Consider the following 17426-nt stretch of genomic DNA (forward strand, 5'->3'; position numbering starts at 1 on the left):
TCTGGGGTGCATTGCTCATGAAACCACATGGGCGCAGAGAACAGCATAAGCAACACGTAATCGGTTCCACAACCCCACTGCTCTCCATAAAATGAGTGAGGGGCCTGGGGCTAACGACACAGCCCAGGACAGCATCACAGCAGCCAGGAGCCTGCTCCCCCAGTGACAATCACACACTGCTGCTTCACTGAACTAGGCTGTCGGCTCCCCTTCACACAAGCCCCAAATCTAAAACCACCGCACTGATTATTTCAAACCTAGCCTACATAATGGGGCTTGTATCCTGTCAATCACCCCTGATGAGTGCACACACACCCCCAGATCAGAAACCCTGGCACTGTGTTCTGTCTTGCTCCAGAGGACTGATGAAAATCTAAGTTGAGGATTTAAAAACTACGAGCACGAAGGCCAGTTAGAGTTGCCTGCTTTCACTGAGGTGCTCCATGAGTGTCAGCTTTGTTGCTGTCCGTTTTTGACACAACAACTTAATCAAGTCGCAGCTTAGTGCTTCAACATTGAACAAGAAGGATCTGTGCGTTCCCTGCCATCTCTAACTACAGGGCTCTCATTGTGTGAGACTGTTTGATCCAATTTGTACTAAAGAATATCCAGTTCTCGTCTCCACTCTGCAGTCAACAAAGACGAGCCTCTTTGTAAATCCCACAGAGAGCCAAACATCTCCAATAGCTAAATTAGCTCATTTCATATTTCTAAGAAGTCAAGTACTGATGATGATAATAAACATTCATTTTGCCGTTCAACAGCTACCTTAAGACATGTAAAATCGCCCACAAGGAGTGGAGAAGCAATAACAAAAAACTAAAACCGCAATGAAAAAGAAACGGAAGAGACAGCTTGCTGTACTCACCATCATTCATGATCCACAGACCCTGTGGATCTAAAAAGTCAGACATCACCCTCCACAGAGCTCTCGAGCCTTCCTACTGAAAGTCCTCTCATCACAAACAGTACATTCTATCGCATGAAGGTGCAACCTTGTAGATACATGCACATTGTAAATCCTCTTAACATTCTTACTGTCTTTTAACAGTCAACTACATATCCTTTGACTTTGTTCTTTATGAAGGTAAGAGAAGCACAGCCACTGCTAAGTTTGTGATGCAGTACAGTGCAGTCATGTGAAACGGACCAAGGGCCCAGTCAGACGGGAGGCCGTGTGAAACGGACCAAGGGCCCAGTCAGACGGGGTGCCGTGTGAAACGGACCAAGGGCCCAGTCAGACGGGGTGCCGTGTGAAACGGACCAAGGGCCCAGTCAGAGTGGCTGCCGTGTGAAACGGACCAAGGGCCCAGTCAGACGGGAGGCCGTGTGAAACGGACCAAGGGCCCAGTCAGACGGGGTGCCGTGTGAAAGGGACCAAGGGCCCAGTCAGACGGGGGGCCGTGTGAAACGGACCAAGGGCCCAGTCAGACGGGGGGCCGTGTGAAACGGACCAAGGGCCCAGTCAGACGGGGGGCCGTGTGAAACGGACCAAGGGCCCAGTCAGACGGGAGGCCGTGTGAAACGGACCAAGGGCCCAGTCAGACGGGGTGCCGTGTGAAACGGACCAAGGGCCCAGTCAGACGGGGGGCCGTGTGAAAGGGACCAAGGGCCCAGTCAGACGGGGGGCCGTGTGAAACGGACCAAGGGCCCAGTCAGACGGGAGGCCGTGTGAAACGGACCAAGGGCCCAGTCAGACGGGGGGCCGTGTGAAACGGACCAAGGGCCCAGTCAGACGGGGTGCCGTGTGAAACGGACCAAGGGCCCAGTCAGACGGGGGGCCGTGTGAAACGGACCAAGGGCCCAGTCAGACGGGGGACCGTGTGAAACGGACCAAGGGACCGGTCAGAGGAGGTGTAAAGCCAGGGAAGACAAGGTTACCTCATGTGCACAATACGGATGAGAGAAGCAGCCAGGCTGGCGGACACTCTCCCCGCGGTGCAGCAGCGGCTCAGACAGGACAGCAGGTCAGGCGGCAGGCTGGGCAGGAAGTACACCAGCTGGACCAGGCGGTGCTGGGAGTCCTGCGGCAGCAGAACCACACTGCCCTCCTCTGGGTCTGCAGAGAAATGACAACACAGTTTCACAGCACTGACACCGCAATGCAAGGGCACTCATGTGATATCCAGCACCTACAGCAACCCAAGCTTGTTCAAATAGGAACAGTGCCTCAATACATCTCCAGATTTTATCACAAATGCCCTGTATGAAAAACGTAGAGTTCCATAAAAAATATGAGTAGAATGATCTAAAATAAGCACTCACTTTATCAGAAAAGGATATCAATAATGGCTGAAAGACCATTGTCAGGTATTACAAAGTATATATAAATGAACGCAAAAGTACCATTAAGGTACAGCATTCAAACTTACAGTACACTATGTTTTTATCACACATGTAATAAGATAAGAAAATATAGACGAGGTCATTTGGCCCTTTGTACTAGTTAGATTAGTAGATTAGTAGGTTAGTAGTCAAATTAATGTAAAATATCTTCTAGCCACTTCTCTTGAGTAGAGGCCTTGGTTTCAAATACCCAACCTGACATGAAGACGCCTTTCCTATATTCAGTCTGGAATTAATCCCCCATGTGCTCTTTTTTTTCTACTGAGCATGAAATAGTGAAATATCACATCCAGACACTTTAAGATTTTATATACCAACTGAAGAAATCTCCTCTCAATCTAATATCTCCTACAGTAATAAGAATTTAGACCTTTAATCCATCTGTATCAGACAATCTCCAGGAACCATTCTTGTTGCCCTTCTTTGATCTCTAAAGCTGTTACACGTTTTATGTGACAGAAAATACTATATTTTAACATACATTTCAGTCCTCCGGTACTTAGAGGCCATTACAGCTTTTTCTAAAGCCACTTGTTAAACAATCATCCCTGTGCAGTGCCTTAATCATCTCAGGTAATCCTTTAATTACTGCAACTTACAACATTAGCAAACAGGTTTAAATAATGTACAGTATATGAAGCATCCTTTTAATTCAACAGTATCACAAGCAATGTAGCAGTAAGTTATTAAATAACATCACGGTGGTTAACACTGCTGCCTTGCAGTGCTGGGGCCCTGGGTTCAATTACTGGGGTGCTATCTTTATGGAGTTTCTATGTTCTCCCCCGGTTTGCATGAGGTTCATCCGGGTGCTCCAGTTTCCTCCCACAGACAAAAGGCATGCTGGGTGGTGAGCTGGGTTCTGCAAAATTGGCCCCTGTGTGAGAGTATGTGTGTTCGTACTTTTGTGTGCCCTGCAATAAGCTGGTGTCGCATCAAAGGTGTATCCTGCCTTGTGCTCATTGCTTGCCAGGAAAATCAGTATGGAAAGCAAGGTTTTCTTTTCCATTGTTCTTTAGAGAAGACTCTCTCTCACCACACTACTCAAAATAATTTCAAGCAGACAGGGGTTGACCACTGATTTAAGACAGACTGTGTGTCAAGACACTGTGCATGCTTGACACTTAAACTTTATTAGGTGGCTCTAAACCAGATCAAAGGTGCCTACATACTGATTGATTAGTTCAGATCATGGGAAATACACAGTTCATTTATAACCCCTTATGCTCTGTAAATTTAAGAAATAAAGTTGTATTATATAATTCCAGGGATGAAAAACTGCAAGCTGAAATACTTGCTTTCTGACAGGACGTGTATCCAAACTATTCTGAAGGTGGTTGTAGCCATTAAGCCCAGTACATAGGCATACAAGCTTGGAGCCGGAAGTTGGATTGCTTTCCAAAAATAGCTAATGCAGCGTGGACAGAGCCTCAGAAACATGGAGCGGCTGGACAACAGCCCAGCAGGAGAGACCAGGAATCCCTGCACACCAATCTACAAGCCAGCACACACACACTGGGCAGAAGGCTCCCTTCTTCGAAATGAAAAGGCCACTGTAAGACCACATGCAACCTAAGGCAAAAAGCTGAGGCAGACCTCTCCTCAGCCCGCCTGCACTCTTTCCAGCCCCATCTGTATTGATCAGAGACAAATGACCCCCCTCCTGCGCACTTGCTGATGTCACGGCCAAGCAGACAAACGGCGTCTTGTGATGAGCGAAGCACAAGATTTCAAACGCCCTCTTATATCACAGTCTCCTTTGTTCTTTTTTTTTTCCTACGTCTCCTCCGCTCCACCTCCTTCCCTGTGCGTCCGGGCCGCGTGTTACAGTGGAGGAGCGCCTGAACTGGGACAATTGCATAAATAGGGGGAGACGTGCGAACCCAGAGGGGTCGGGTTCGAGAGATTCATCCAGGACATTGATACCCATCCGATTTGGTTTTCTGGGGGTGGTTCTGCCCCTCTGCCACCCCAGCACCCACACACAACTCCTCACTTGCCCCCCCTTCTCCCCGTCTCTTACAAGAAAACAAAGAAAAGAGCAGCACCTGCCAGGCAGTCTGGTCCTTTAACCGCCTTACTGACACGTTTCTGAGAAACCCAAAAGGCCATTGCTAATGCTTCATCACCCTAAGCGCACTTAACATTATTTCCCAGTGTGCTCCCCCCCCCCCCCACATCCTTCGCTTCACTGTCAGGTGATTTATGAATAGGAATAAAACCGCAGCTTTTTCTCTGCACCAAAAATTCTGCTCATGCTGTAAACCTGTTCATGACTCTGGTCCCAGAAGCCTTTTGACTCTCACAGCCAACCGGAGCTCAGAGAGAAGGATGACAGCCCCCCCATTGACAGAATATCCTGCTGGGGTATAAATAGATCCCTTCCCCCAGCTTCATACATGTGGGCAGGTATCATCATAAATCTCATCCTTAGGGCTAGGCTATCATGCCAGCAATTCAATTTATATATACCTATAAATAAGTAGTTCAGGTGGGTAGCTGCGGCAGCATGCGTAGGCGTGTGTCACACCTGAAGAAGGCTCCATGGCCGAAACGTTGTGTTTTCTTTCTTCTTTTTTTTCAGCATGGAATAAACCTATTACTTGTTCCTGTGCTACCTATAAATAAACCACATTTTAAAGTCCTGACGTGTTTTTGTATGACGTCCTGATGTGTTTTTGTTATGTATACTCTCATGGGCCTGTGATCTAAATTTGAATTTTGTCCATTTTCCATAAGCACATCTCACAGGTGTTGTTTTTCCAAGGCCATCTTATACTATATAAACATCAGCTACACCAGACAGGTTTAAGGAAGACATTATTTAAAATAATGCGGAACAAAGTCATTTTTAGCAAGCGGATCCTTGTTTGCACACCTGCTGGCCAAGACACTAGAAGCCCGCAGCCAGATTAATAGGTGACGCATGGCTGGTCTGATGCTCACTTGCCCAGGCCACAACAATTCTCCGCCATCCTATCAGAACCTGGTAGAAAGTGCACTTGAAACCCAGACACCATCCACCATGACATAACCTCAACATCCCACCCCAACAGCACAGGCTGCAATTATCTCCATCTTGTTTAGTACATGCTTCAAGCTGTTTCTGCTGCTCACAGAGAGGATTCCCAATATGTGGAGCAAAGAGCTAATATGTTAAGAGCATTACATCTCACGGCAACAGACCCACTGCATTGACTCACTGATACTTATTTCATTAAACAGAAAATCTGAAAAGGTCAAGAATGGTACAGCCATAATACTGCTGTAACACGGGAAGGGTGCCGATTTCTGACACTATTGCATTATTTCTTCATTTGTTGACTGACAAGGAGAGAAGGGCTTGTTAAGGTATGGCTGTTTACCCCTGCAAAGTGAGCTCGGATGCTGTTTGTGTTTGTAAGCGCTGTTCACTCGCTACATCCAAGGACACCTTGTTAGCCAGAAAAAATAAAAAGGAGCTACAGGGAAAGGTGTGAATCTAGCTCCTGAACTGCGACAGAACAGATGAGACGATTTGCCACCTAGTGGAGCCTCAAGCACAGCATCTGACTTGAGACACATTAGCTGCTGCAGCAGAAATGATCAAACTGCCTCAAACCTATTTTTTCATGTCAATCAGACGGTAACTTATAAAATAAAGCATCCGTAGCTTTTAACTCAATGTAGTTCAATCTGTTCAATCTTTAGAACAAACACTACACTTAGTCAGTTCTCTTAGTATTAAAATAAAAGCCCAGACTGAGCTGTTGAATTCTTATTTAACTGACTAAAAGAGTATGTGATGTTCTCAAACAGCTGGGTATCAGAATTGACATTCTGTGTTGGTGTTTAAAATATTCTAACATCAGAGATGCCATTCTATACTCTGTGTTTAAATACACTGTGCCCTTGTTCCAAACACTGCATTTATGGTAACACAAATTTTTGATTGGGGCCGTGCCCGTTTTATAAAATACACTCATTCTTGCTAGTGCTTTAGAGCTGAGGAATAAGAGAGCAGGGGGTGTCTCTCTGCGCTCTGGGTGGCCATCCCAGACTTGTTTCAAAACTACGCAGAACTGGATACCTATACCTCCAACAGAAAACAAAATGATATTCTTTTCAAATTAAAGTACAAAATGTAATCTGCAGCAATGATACCACCAAAGGCTAAGGGGGCTAACTACAAATCCATCCATTTTCTAACTGTTTCATCCAATTCAGGGTCACAGGGTCTCTGAGCCTATCCTGGCAAGCAACACGTGCAAGGCAGGTTAGACCCTGGACGGGACGCCAGTCCATCGCAGGGCAAGCACAAACACAGTCATGCACACACTCACACTGGGGCCAATTTTCCCAGAAAACAATTAAACTACCAGTATGTTTGTGGACTGTGGGAGGAAACTACGGCACCCGGAGAAAAGCCACACGAGTAGCACTCGGATAGCGCCCCAGGTCTGGAATGGAACTCGGGGCCCCGGCGTTTGTGAGACAACAATGCTAAACCTTGCACCACCGTGCCACCCTCTAACTACATCTCAGTAAAAGAAGAGACTGTTATTCCTAAAGCTTGCACAGGTAAAACAGGTAACCTGTGACTAAACGCTAAGGCAGGCAGCGAGTGGTAAAAAGGTCTCCAAGGACGAGGTGACCAAGAGTCCCCCACATCCCCCCGCCCAGCCCTGCTCTCACCGTACAGCCTGCAGGCGTGCGTCTGGAGGCTGTGCAGCAGCTCTCGGTTGCGTCGAGCAGCTGCAGCCTGCACAGTGCGGAGGAGCTGGGCAGACAGGTGGGGGTTCCTGAAGCCCAGCTGTGCCAGCTGCAAGGGCAGGGCGGCCAGCCAGCGAGACAGCACTTTGCTCCTGAGAGAGAGAGAGACAGACAGACAATTCATAATAATAATAATTAATAATTGCTTCCACTTATATAGTGCTTTTCTGGACACTCCACTCAAAGTGCTTTACAGGTAATGGGGACTCCCCTCCACCACCACCAATGTGCAGCATCCACCTGGATGATGTGATGGTAGCCAGAACGCTCACCACACATCAGCTATCAGTGGGGACGAGAACAGAGTGATAAAGCCATCATTAGGAGGCCGTTATTTGTAAAGGCCAATGGGAAATTTGGCCAGGATGCTGGTGTTAGACCCCTACTCTTTTCGAGAAACGCCCTGGGATTTTTAATGACCACAGAGAGTCAGGACCTCAGTTTTACGTCTCATCCGAAGGACGGCGCCTGTTTACAGTATAGTGTCCCCGTCACTATACTGGGGCATTAGGACCCACATGGACCGCAGGGTGAGCACCCCCTGCTGGCCCCACTAACACCTCTTCCAGCAGCAACCTTAGTTTTTCCCAGGAGGTCTCCCATCCAGATACTGACCAGGCTCACACCTGCTGAGCTTCAGGGGGCTGCCAGTCGTGAGTTGCAGAGTGATATGGCTGCCGGCAAGCTGATTTGGGCATGCAGATCCGCTCTACGAGCAGTTCGGGAAAGAAGAGGAGAGGAGAGCGGAGGTGTACCTGGAGACCTGGGGGCTGACCTCGTGCTCCTGCAGGTAGAGGCGGCTGAAGAAGCGCAGCAGCAGGACTCTGACGGGCAGCGTCAGGTTCCTCTGCTGGTACTGCGCACTGACAGCCTGCAGAAGCTCCTCCGTCACACCTGCTCAACAGAAAGAGATTGCCAGTAGTCGATCGGCTCACCTCAAAATCACAAGACATGGATTCACACCTGACAACAACACAGTGCTACAGTCGTGGCAGGGTGGCATAGCAGTATGGAGTAGCTAACTGTCTGTTATTAATCTTATGGTACTGGAGGGGTTCTGATGGATGTTGTGGATTGCTGTTCTGTATTATGGTATTGTACTGTTGCTGTACTGTATTCTAGTCATATGTTATACGTTTATGAGCATGTGAGGTGCAAGACAAATTCCCTTAGGGGGCAATAAAAGTTAATTCAATTCTATTCTATTTGGAATAGACTCCTGATCAGAGGGATTGTGGGTTCAAATCCCAGAAAGGGACACTGCCTCAAGGGTACTTCATCTAGATTACTCCAGAAATTCAGCGACTGTATATAAACAGACAGCTGTAACCACTGTAGGAAGCGTTGGATAGAAGAGCTGGCCAAAAGAAATGAAAGGTTGATAAAAATCACCAGCAGGACAGGTCCTAGGTTTCAGTGTCGAGTCATAGAGCATGTACTACACTGCAATCAGAGCAAAGTAAAAACAACTGATGTGGAGGCGTCACCAATCAAACAGATACAAACGATGTGAAGCACCCGGCTGCTGCTTGGCTCGGCGATCCAGATCACAAAGTTGGACTATTTTCACCCACCTTTGTTCCTCTGCGTCAGCACCAGCTTCCACACCACTTCCAGCAGGTTGGCCAGGTGCCGGGCACCCAGCCGGACGCCACTCGTCAGGCTCTCCCTCACAAACGCCCTGACCGGCCCCAGCCAGTCCGCATCCTGACGGCCGTCTGCGCTGGACGTCAGGTTCGCCATGACCTGGCACAGCGTCAGATTCAGGGCCAGCGGGTCCACACCAGCGTCTCCCGCCGCCGCCGCCTGCTTAATCCTGCACCGCAAGCACATCACAGAGCATGTAACCGCACACACAGCAGAGGCCGGGAAACTGCACGCATCTGGAAAAAATGCACCTCTGTTTCAGGAGATACTGGATACAGCTGTATGCCACCTCGCACGACAGAAGATATTCACCAATCCTTTGAATAGCAAGGTCCTCGTAAATATAAAAAAAAATCTCCATCCATTTTTAATAATGACTTTACCCTCAGACGGTCACATTAAGCCTGAGCCTACCCTGCCCAGCACAGGGTTCGAGGTGGGATATAGATTTGATACAGCACTATTATACAGATAAACATTTCCCTAATGTGCGGCTGCTGATGACGTTGATCACAAATTGCGTCAACTGCTGAAGAAGCAGTAGATCTTATCCGTCAACTTATTGTCGTGAAATGTCGACATCTGTCAGAGAAGGTAAAGAAAACAAAAGTGGGAAGAACAATACTGAGAATGCGTTTTAAGTGGGGTCAAAACCAACGCGATTCAAAACACTGAGGAGCCTATAGCGCATAAGAAAAAACCTGACATGGATCCAACTGCTACGGAATGGGAATCTTCTGTCCATCATGGAAACGCACACGCAAAGGGTGTACCGTTTCAATTCTGAAGAGAAACCTCCAAAGCACAGGCTCGTACCTCTTGCTCTCTCCTTTCTTTTTGTGCTTAGCCACCTCCACCTGGGCGTAAGGGAAGTTCTTCATGAAGTGCTGTCTGAAGTCACTGAGGTAGGTGCTGCGGAACCAGGCGTCCTAAGACAGCATAGGGCGACAAGAGTGAACAGCGTCTTGAACGGCAGCCACAGAAACACGCAGGGCCTCTGTAAAACTCGGGTACGGGTGCGCAAGACGCATCCGGGGCTGCCCTCATTCCCCAGGAATTTCTCCAAGGAAAAGTGCACTAAGAAAAATATCACTCTTCCAAAGTTTAGTGAGTAGCACACATTCATTAAAAATAACATCTGATTAAAGCAATAAAGTATTCTTCTTATTACAGCACTACTCATAAATAAGTCATTTCCAATTCAATTATTATGAATAGTTCCAGATTAGGAAGGACACATTAATCAAATGCTGTGCTGAAAATGTACACGACAAACATTTCCTTTATTTGGACTAAACATTGTGCATGAATGACACGGACATGGGGAAATGGTCAAATATATGCACAAAATTTAAAAAATAAGTTGCCTGTTGCACTGAGGCACTTCATACGTGGATACTTTAATTAAAATATATTTTGAAGTCTGTTTTTAGAAATACTCCCCATAGGCCAGACAAAATTAAGGAACAGGTAGGAAATAGCATTTTTAGAGGCTCTGCTGGTGTGAAAGGGCTCTTACCAGCTCGGCCTGGTCGTGGCGCTGCGGAGCCAGGCAGCGCAGCAGCTGGAGGATATTCAGGACCTGGTACATAAGCGACATGGCCTCGGGGTGCAGCAGGTGTGCGTTCTCAGAGCTGCCCTGCTCACTCGTTGAGGCCTCTACCCACACCTCCAGCAGCAGGGGCACTAGCGTTGACGCAAAGCCTTTCACTGTCTCAACTGAAGTCAGGCCTTCTTCCAACCCGGCCCCAGGCTCTGTGTCGGGCCTTGAGTACAAACAACACAGAGCTTCCCACTGAGGTATAAGACCAGACCCACATCGTCATAAAACCTATGGCAAGGTCATTCTTTGCACGACTGCCAAATTACATAAGTTTAATTAATTAAAAAAATTCTACAGCTGCACTCTTTGAATTTACTTCGTAAAGTCGTCCAAGAATGTTTCTATGAAAGGTACAATGAATAAATTCTCTCTTACACAGCTTTTCAACATTGATTGTACAAATACAGAATGATTTTGACATCACTATACATTCACAATCTCCAACTAAAGTAGGAAATATCATAAAAACAACCTTTAAAAAAACAGTTTTCCCACTTTTTTTTCTTCAACTCAAAATGCGAGACAGGAACATATTTTTTAATAAAAAATTCACTGAGTAAATATACATCACTTAAGGAACTGACTGATTCAAAAGCCATTTTGCTTTTTGCTAAACCAGTAAAATGTAAGTAAATAAATGAATAATCTGCTGGCAAAAAATAAGAAATAATTTTCAGTATTTAAACACAAAGAGCATATTTATTCATAAAAAAGGCCTGGCTTTACTAGGCTTTGCTCGCACGACCCATTAGATCGTGCTTTGAAACCAGGAGGGATTAAGAACTGAACGCTCTTTCAGGTAAAATAAAAGGGTCGCTGAGATGCTATGCTCTCTGTCTTGATTTAATGGAGATCAGGCTGGGAGGGGAGGCCTGCGCTCCGCGTGATGATGAGGTGTGTGCAGTAAAGGCGACCGGGCGGGGTTACCTGAGCCGGAAGGCGGAGCACACAGAGGCACGAGCCCCCGCGTTCTCATACACCTGCACACCCCCCTTCCCGAAGCTGTGCTCCTCCCACGTCAGCTCCACCGGGGTGATCTTCCCACAGCCGCCCTCCCTCTCTCCCACGTCCAGGACATCCCGAGACCCAGCCCCCTCCTCCGCAGGCCGCTCCTCCACCACCGCCTGCAGGAAGCGCCCGAGCCTGGAGAGACACGCGCAACAAACTGAGCACCAGGCCCCTGGAGAGACGCACGCACCACGCTGAGCACCAGGCCCCTGGAGAGACACACACCACGCTGAGCACCAGGCCCCTGGAGAGACACGCGCGCCACGCTGAGCACCAGGTCCGAGCCTGGAGAGACACACACGCCACGCTGAGCACGAGGCCCGAGCCTGGAGAGACACGTGCGCCACGCTGAGCACCAGGTCCGAGCCTGGAGAGACACGCGCGCCACGCTGAGCACGAGGCCCGAGCCTGGAGAGACACGCACGCCACGCTGAGCACCAGGCCCGAGCCTGGAGAGACACGCACGCCACGCTGAGCACCAGGCCCGAGCCTGGAGAGACACGCACGCCACGCTGAGCACCAGGCCCGAGCCTGGAGAGACACGTGCGCCACGCTGAGCACCAGGCCCCTGGAGAGACGCACGCACCACGCTGAGCACCAGGCCCCTGGAGAGACGCACGCACCACGCTGAGCACCAGGCCCCTGGAGAGACACACACCATGCTGAGCGCCAGGCCCAAGCCTGGAGAGACACGCGCGCCACACTGAGCACCAGGCCCGAGCCTGGAGAGACACGCGCGCCACGCTGAGCACCAGGCTCCTGGAGAGACACGCGCCACGCTGAGCGCCAGGCCCGAGCCTGGAGAGACACGCGCGCCACGCTGAGCACCAGGCTCCTGGAGAGACACGCGCCACGCTGAGCGCCAGGCCCGAGCCTGGAGAGACACGCGCACAACGCTGAGCGTCAGGCCCCTGGAGAGACATGCGCGCCACGCTGAGCACCAGGCCCGAGCCTGGAGAGACACGCACGCCACACTGAGCACCAGGCCCGAGCCTGGAGAGACACGTGCGCCACGCTGAGCACCAGGCCCCTGGAGAGACGCACGCACCACGCTGAGCACCAGGCCCCTGGAGAGACACACACCATGCTGAGCGCCAGGCCCAAGCCTGGAGAGACACGCGCGCCACGCTGAGCACCAGGCCCGAGCCTGGAGAGACACGCGCGCCACGCTGAGCACCAGGCTCCTGGAGAGACACGCGCCACGCTGAGCGCCAGGCCCGAGCCTGGAGAGACACGCGCGCCACACTGAGCACCAGGCTCCTGGAGAGACACGCGCCACGCTGAGCGCCAGGCCCGAGCCTGGAGAGACACGCGCACAACGCTGAGCGTCAGGCCCCTGGAGAGACATGCGCGCCACGCTGAGCACCAGGCCCGAGCCTGGAGAGACACGCGCGCCACGCTGAGCACCAGGCTCCTGGAGAGACACGCGCCACGCTGAGCGCCAGGCCCGAGCCTGGAGAGACACGCGCACCACGCTGAGCGTCAGGCCCCTGGAGAGACACGCGCACCACGCTGAGCGCCAGGCCCGAGCCTGGAGAGACACGCGCACCACGCTGAGCGTCAGGCCCCTGGAGAGACACGCGCACCACGCTGAGCGCCAGGCCCGAGCCTGAAGAGACACGCGCACCACGCTGAGCACCAGGCCCAAGCCTGGAGAGACACGCGTGCCACGCTGAGCGCCAGGCCCCTGGAGAGACACGCGCACCACACTGAGCACCAGGCCTGAGCCTGGAGAGACACACACACCAGGCTGAGCACCAGGCCCAAGCCACTGGCACAAATTACACGAAAAGCCGTAACAGGCAAGTACAAATCGAGCCATTCTTACTAACTTTCTTATTTTGAAACACACAACGCAGACACCAGTACAGTTCTGTCTCATCACCTGAAAATACACTCACAGCCTGGTAACACAGGGCAGTTCTATGCATTCCTGTTGGGGTTAGTTTTGCCTTTTAAAAGAATACCTTTACCTTTTTACCTTTTAAAAGATGAAATAAAATTTTAAATGCATATCTTCTGATGCATGTTTCATTCTGAATTGTAAATATATGCACGCCTCACTGGTCAAAGTTAGCTATGAGGCACAAATCCCCAGCTGTACTTTAACTCATATAGGCAAAGCGCTTTCCAAACAGAAGACTGCTTTCTAGCAGTATAAAATACTTGGAGCTAATTAGTAGTCATACTACCATAAGTTATAAAGTATCTTGCTCTTAAAAACACTGAAACACTGAAAAGTGTTCCATGACACCAGGGCAAAATCATTAGTTGAAAATTTAGAGATACTGGCAACAGTGCATCAGGAATGCCCCAGAGGAGAGTCAACAATTTGACCCAGCATCTTCACTTGCTTCAGTTTTACTACAGTCACGTAACCAGAACAGGATCAGCTGGAAACAACCTCCTTGCCCTGCCTTCCAGAAAGGACAGCAAACCAATCGTAGCTTGCAGAGCTATGGGAGGTAAGACCTAGCAAAGACTTATGGCAACATGGGGAGAACATGCAAACTCCCAACAGACAGATGCTCCAAGACAGATCTGTACTCAGGACTTTAGAGGTTTTCCTTAATGAACTACCAGATGTACAACTGCGTACAAGCACAATTCACTTTAGATAAAAGCATCAGCCCAATAAGTTAATTAATCCCTTACGCTTATATATCACTTTTCTGGACACTACACTCAAAGCGCTATACTGGTAATGGGGACTCCCCTCCACCACCAATGTGCAGCATCCACCTGGATGATGCAACAGCAGCCATAGTGCACCAGTACACTCACCACACACCAGCTATCAGTGGGGAGGAGAACGAGTGATGAAGCCAGTTCATAGATGGGGATTATTAGGAGGCCATGATTGGTAAGGGCCAATGGGAACTTTGGCCAAGGTGCCGGGTTAACACCCCTACTCTTTTCAAGAAACACCCTGGGATTTTTAATGACCAAAAACAGGCAGTACCTCCATTTTACGTCACATCCGAAGGACGGCGCCTTTTTACAGTATAGTGTCCCCGTCACTATACTCGGGCATTAAGATGCACACAGACCACAGGGTGAGCGCCCCCTACTGGTCCCACTAACACCTCTTCCAGCAGCAACCTTAGTTTTTCCCAGGAGGTCTCCCATCCAGGTACTGACCAGGCGCACACTGCTGAGCTTCAGTGGGCTGCCAGTTGTGAGCTGCGGGGTGATATGGCTGCTGGCAGGTTAATAATACTCAAGCCGGAACAGAGCTCCGCGGCAGTACCTAGTGAGCACACTGAGCCTCCACTGCTGGGAGGTGACCCTGCGGCCAGGACTGACGGACAGCGCCCAGGGGGCCGTCTTGCGCTCCTCGCCACCCCTGCCCCGGCGCCACAGCCGCTGCTGGGAGATGAGCTCCAGGAAGTTCTTGAGCAACACGGCGGAGCGGGCGGCCAGCAGGGCCGGGTAGTGCTCCAGCAGCACGTCGAGCGCCTGCAGCGCGTCCTCCTGGATGCCCTCGGCGATGTGCGTCATGGCACAGGACAGGTGGGCGCCCAGCAAGGGGAAGAAGGGGGCCACGCGCTCCGCGGGCACGCGGGGGGCCAGGAAGCGCAGCAGCCGCACGGCGGCCGCCCGCACCCCGGGCTCCTTGTCGGTGAAGACGGCGGCGGCCTCGCTCAGCACGCTGGACAGGTGGGCGTCCAGCAGGGAGGGGTTCTTGGCCAGCAGCTCCCTCAGCCCCGCCAGCGCGCCCTGCTTCACCCCCCCGCTGTAGTGGTGGAGCTGGGACAGCAGGTCCTGAAGAGACAGAGGAGGGAGACGGTCACCCTCAGAAACGCGGGCCCAGAAAATGTAACAGGCACTGTCATCAAAGCAGCAGCTGCGCTGGGAAAATAAGAAGGGCCTGCTCATAATAATAATAATAATAATAATTGCTTACACTTATATAGCGCTTTTCTGGACACACCACTCAAAACACTTTACAGGTGATGGGGACTCCTCTCCACCACCACCAATGTGCAGCTCCACCTGGATGATGCGACGGCAGCCATAGTGTGCCAGAACGCTCACCACACATCAGCTATCAGTGGGGAGGAGAGCAGAGTAATGTAGCCAAATCATAAATGGGAATTATTAGGAGGCCATGATTGGTAAGGGCCAATGGGAAGTTTGGCCAGGACGCCGGGGTTACACCCCTACTCTTTACGAGAAACACCCTGGGATTTTTAATGACCACAGAGAGTCAGGACCTCGGTTTTATGTCTCATCCGAAGGACGGCGCCTGTTTTACGGTATAGTGTCCCCGTCACTATACTGGGGCATTAGGACCCACATGGACCGCAGGGTGAGCGCCCCCTGCTGGCCCCACTAACACCTCTTCCAGCAGCAACCTTAGTTTTTCCCAGGAGGTCTCCCATCCAGGTACTGACCAGGCTCACACCTGCTGAGCTTCAGTGGGTTGCCAGTTGGGAGTTGCAGGGTGATATGGCTGCTGGCTGTAGCCATGATGCAACGACGGAAGCAATGAAGTCAGGCTGAGTCAACATATCTGAGATTTTGTATGAGCCCCTGCGCCTGTCCTGTGCTGATGCAACAGGAGCTGGCCTGGTCTTGAGCATGGACCCTCTGCTCCTGGTCTGCTCCTACAGAAGCAGGTCTGTGCATTACCTTGATGCTGAGCTGTCTGTGCGTAGTGGGTCCAGACTCACTGCTCTTCAGCTGCTCTGGGAGCCGGATGCCTTTGGTCTTGAAGCTGACATTGGTCACGTTGTCAGGCTTCGGTTTCTTTTTCCCCACCTTAAGTTTGACTTTCTGAAAATCGTCCTGCCTCTTCCTCTTCTTGGTCATGTTGAGAAACTGGGGGAGAAAAAGACGAGAACCCAACCATTGACTGCCAGCTTACTGCTGAAACCTGCCATACGGATGTTCCCTTTAAATTGACTATCTGCATTTGTGCTAGGGGACCCATTAATTAAACATCAAAAGTAGAAAATGACAGGACACGTTTCCAAAAAGTTAGAACAGATAGGCAATAAGTTAGCAGATACTTCACGGGCTGCTGTACCGGTGTTTTCAATCAAAATTGTCAGCTTACCACTCATAACCTATACAACCTTCAACAAAAGACATAAAATACCAAGGCAAAGCAACATGCATGGAACGCTGAGAAATGCCTTAATTACTTTAGGCTATAGTTGAACCGGCAATAAAAACGTTTCAATAAAATTAACAAAAGTATTTGTGCGTTTGCAGTTACGATTCATCAAATTAAATCTCTTTGGCTCAAACACCGAAAACTCAAAGCAAATCGGGTAACTATGATTTTGCACAGTAAAAGCTTAAAAACCTTATAGCTCATTTTAAAATCGCAGGACTATGTCCCTAATGCATAATCCCCACAAAGGAAGAAAAACAAATTCCAAATTGTTTTCTGGGTCTCTCGACATCCTACAAGAAGAAAGCTTATATAGCCTGAATACACTAGGCAGTCTCGGAAAACAAACTGTAGTACCGGCTCAGAGGGTACAGTTCTTTAATCGTATAAACTCACGAATTATATTTCCCGCTTGCAGATAACGCCTGGATCTGTCCAGTTCAATGTTTCCACTTTTCACAATTCATGTGGCAACAACTCTGCCCTTCCATTGATTACAGAGCTACTGAGCTCACCATGCTACTGCCTGAACGAAGGACTACCGTACGCGAAGGCATTATATATTCTTTACATTTGGATTTTGCATTTAATTAAGGGTTTTAGCGTTTTACTGCAACTACTAATTTACCACAACTCTACAGTAGCAATTAACGTATTAGCATACAGTGTTTAAAATGGGCACTAAATACAGACTAAGTTGGGTCTTTCGAAACAAATGACGTCATTTTAACGCGACGGGTTTTGCTGTTACCTCAAGCAGATTGCCCTGTGGATGATTTTTCTTGCATCTCTTCACTAAACGTATGTTGTTAGGATTGGGATAAGAGGGAGTGAGAGTATGCTGTGAAATACGTGGACTTCGAGGCTGGCACGTACTTCATATGCTTCCAGGCATTTTTCTCTGTTTGTTGATCGTGATCCTTATCTCTTTATCTGAAATAATTTGGC

General features: G+C 49.7%; 1 protein-coding gene across 1 annotated transcript in view; it reads right to left on the reverse strand.

Annotated features, from left to right (window-relative positions):
• tex10 (testis expressed 10) overlaps positions 1-16989 on the reverse strand; it is a 42893-nt gene extending 25904 nt beyond the window's left edge. Inside the window, exons 1-10 of the mRNA XM_088928858.1 lie at positions 16875-16989; positions 15992-16180; positions 14607-15121; positions 11276-11491; positions 10265-10511; positions 9562-9674; positions 8673-8914; positions 7854-7992; positions 7021-7190; positions 1882-2059 (exon numbers count right to left, since the gene is read on the reverse strand). Coding sequence (XP_088784984.1) covers positions 1882-2059; positions 7021-7190; positions 7854-7992; positions 8673-8914; positions 9562-9674; positions 10265-10511; positions 11276-11491; positions 14607-15121; positions 15992-16171 — 2000 coding nt within the window. The 5' untranslated portion in view covers positions 16172-16180; positions 16875-16989. The remainder of the gene's footprint in view (positions 1-1881; positions 2060-7020; positions 7191-7853; positions 7993-8672; positions 8915-9561; positions 9675-10264; positions 10512-11275; positions 11492-14606; positions 15122-15991; positions 16181-16874) is intronic.
• Positions 16990-17426: the final 437 nt, after the last annotated feature.

Source organism: Atractosteus spatula, chromosome 12, assembly GCF_055471065.1.
Source record: "Atractosteus spatula isolate fAtrSpa1 chromosome 12, fAtrSpa1.hap1, whole genome shotgun sequence".
NCBI classification, from domain to species: Eukaryota; Metazoa; Chordata; class Actinopteri; order Semionotiformes; family Lepisosteidae; genus Atractosteus; species Atractosteus spatula.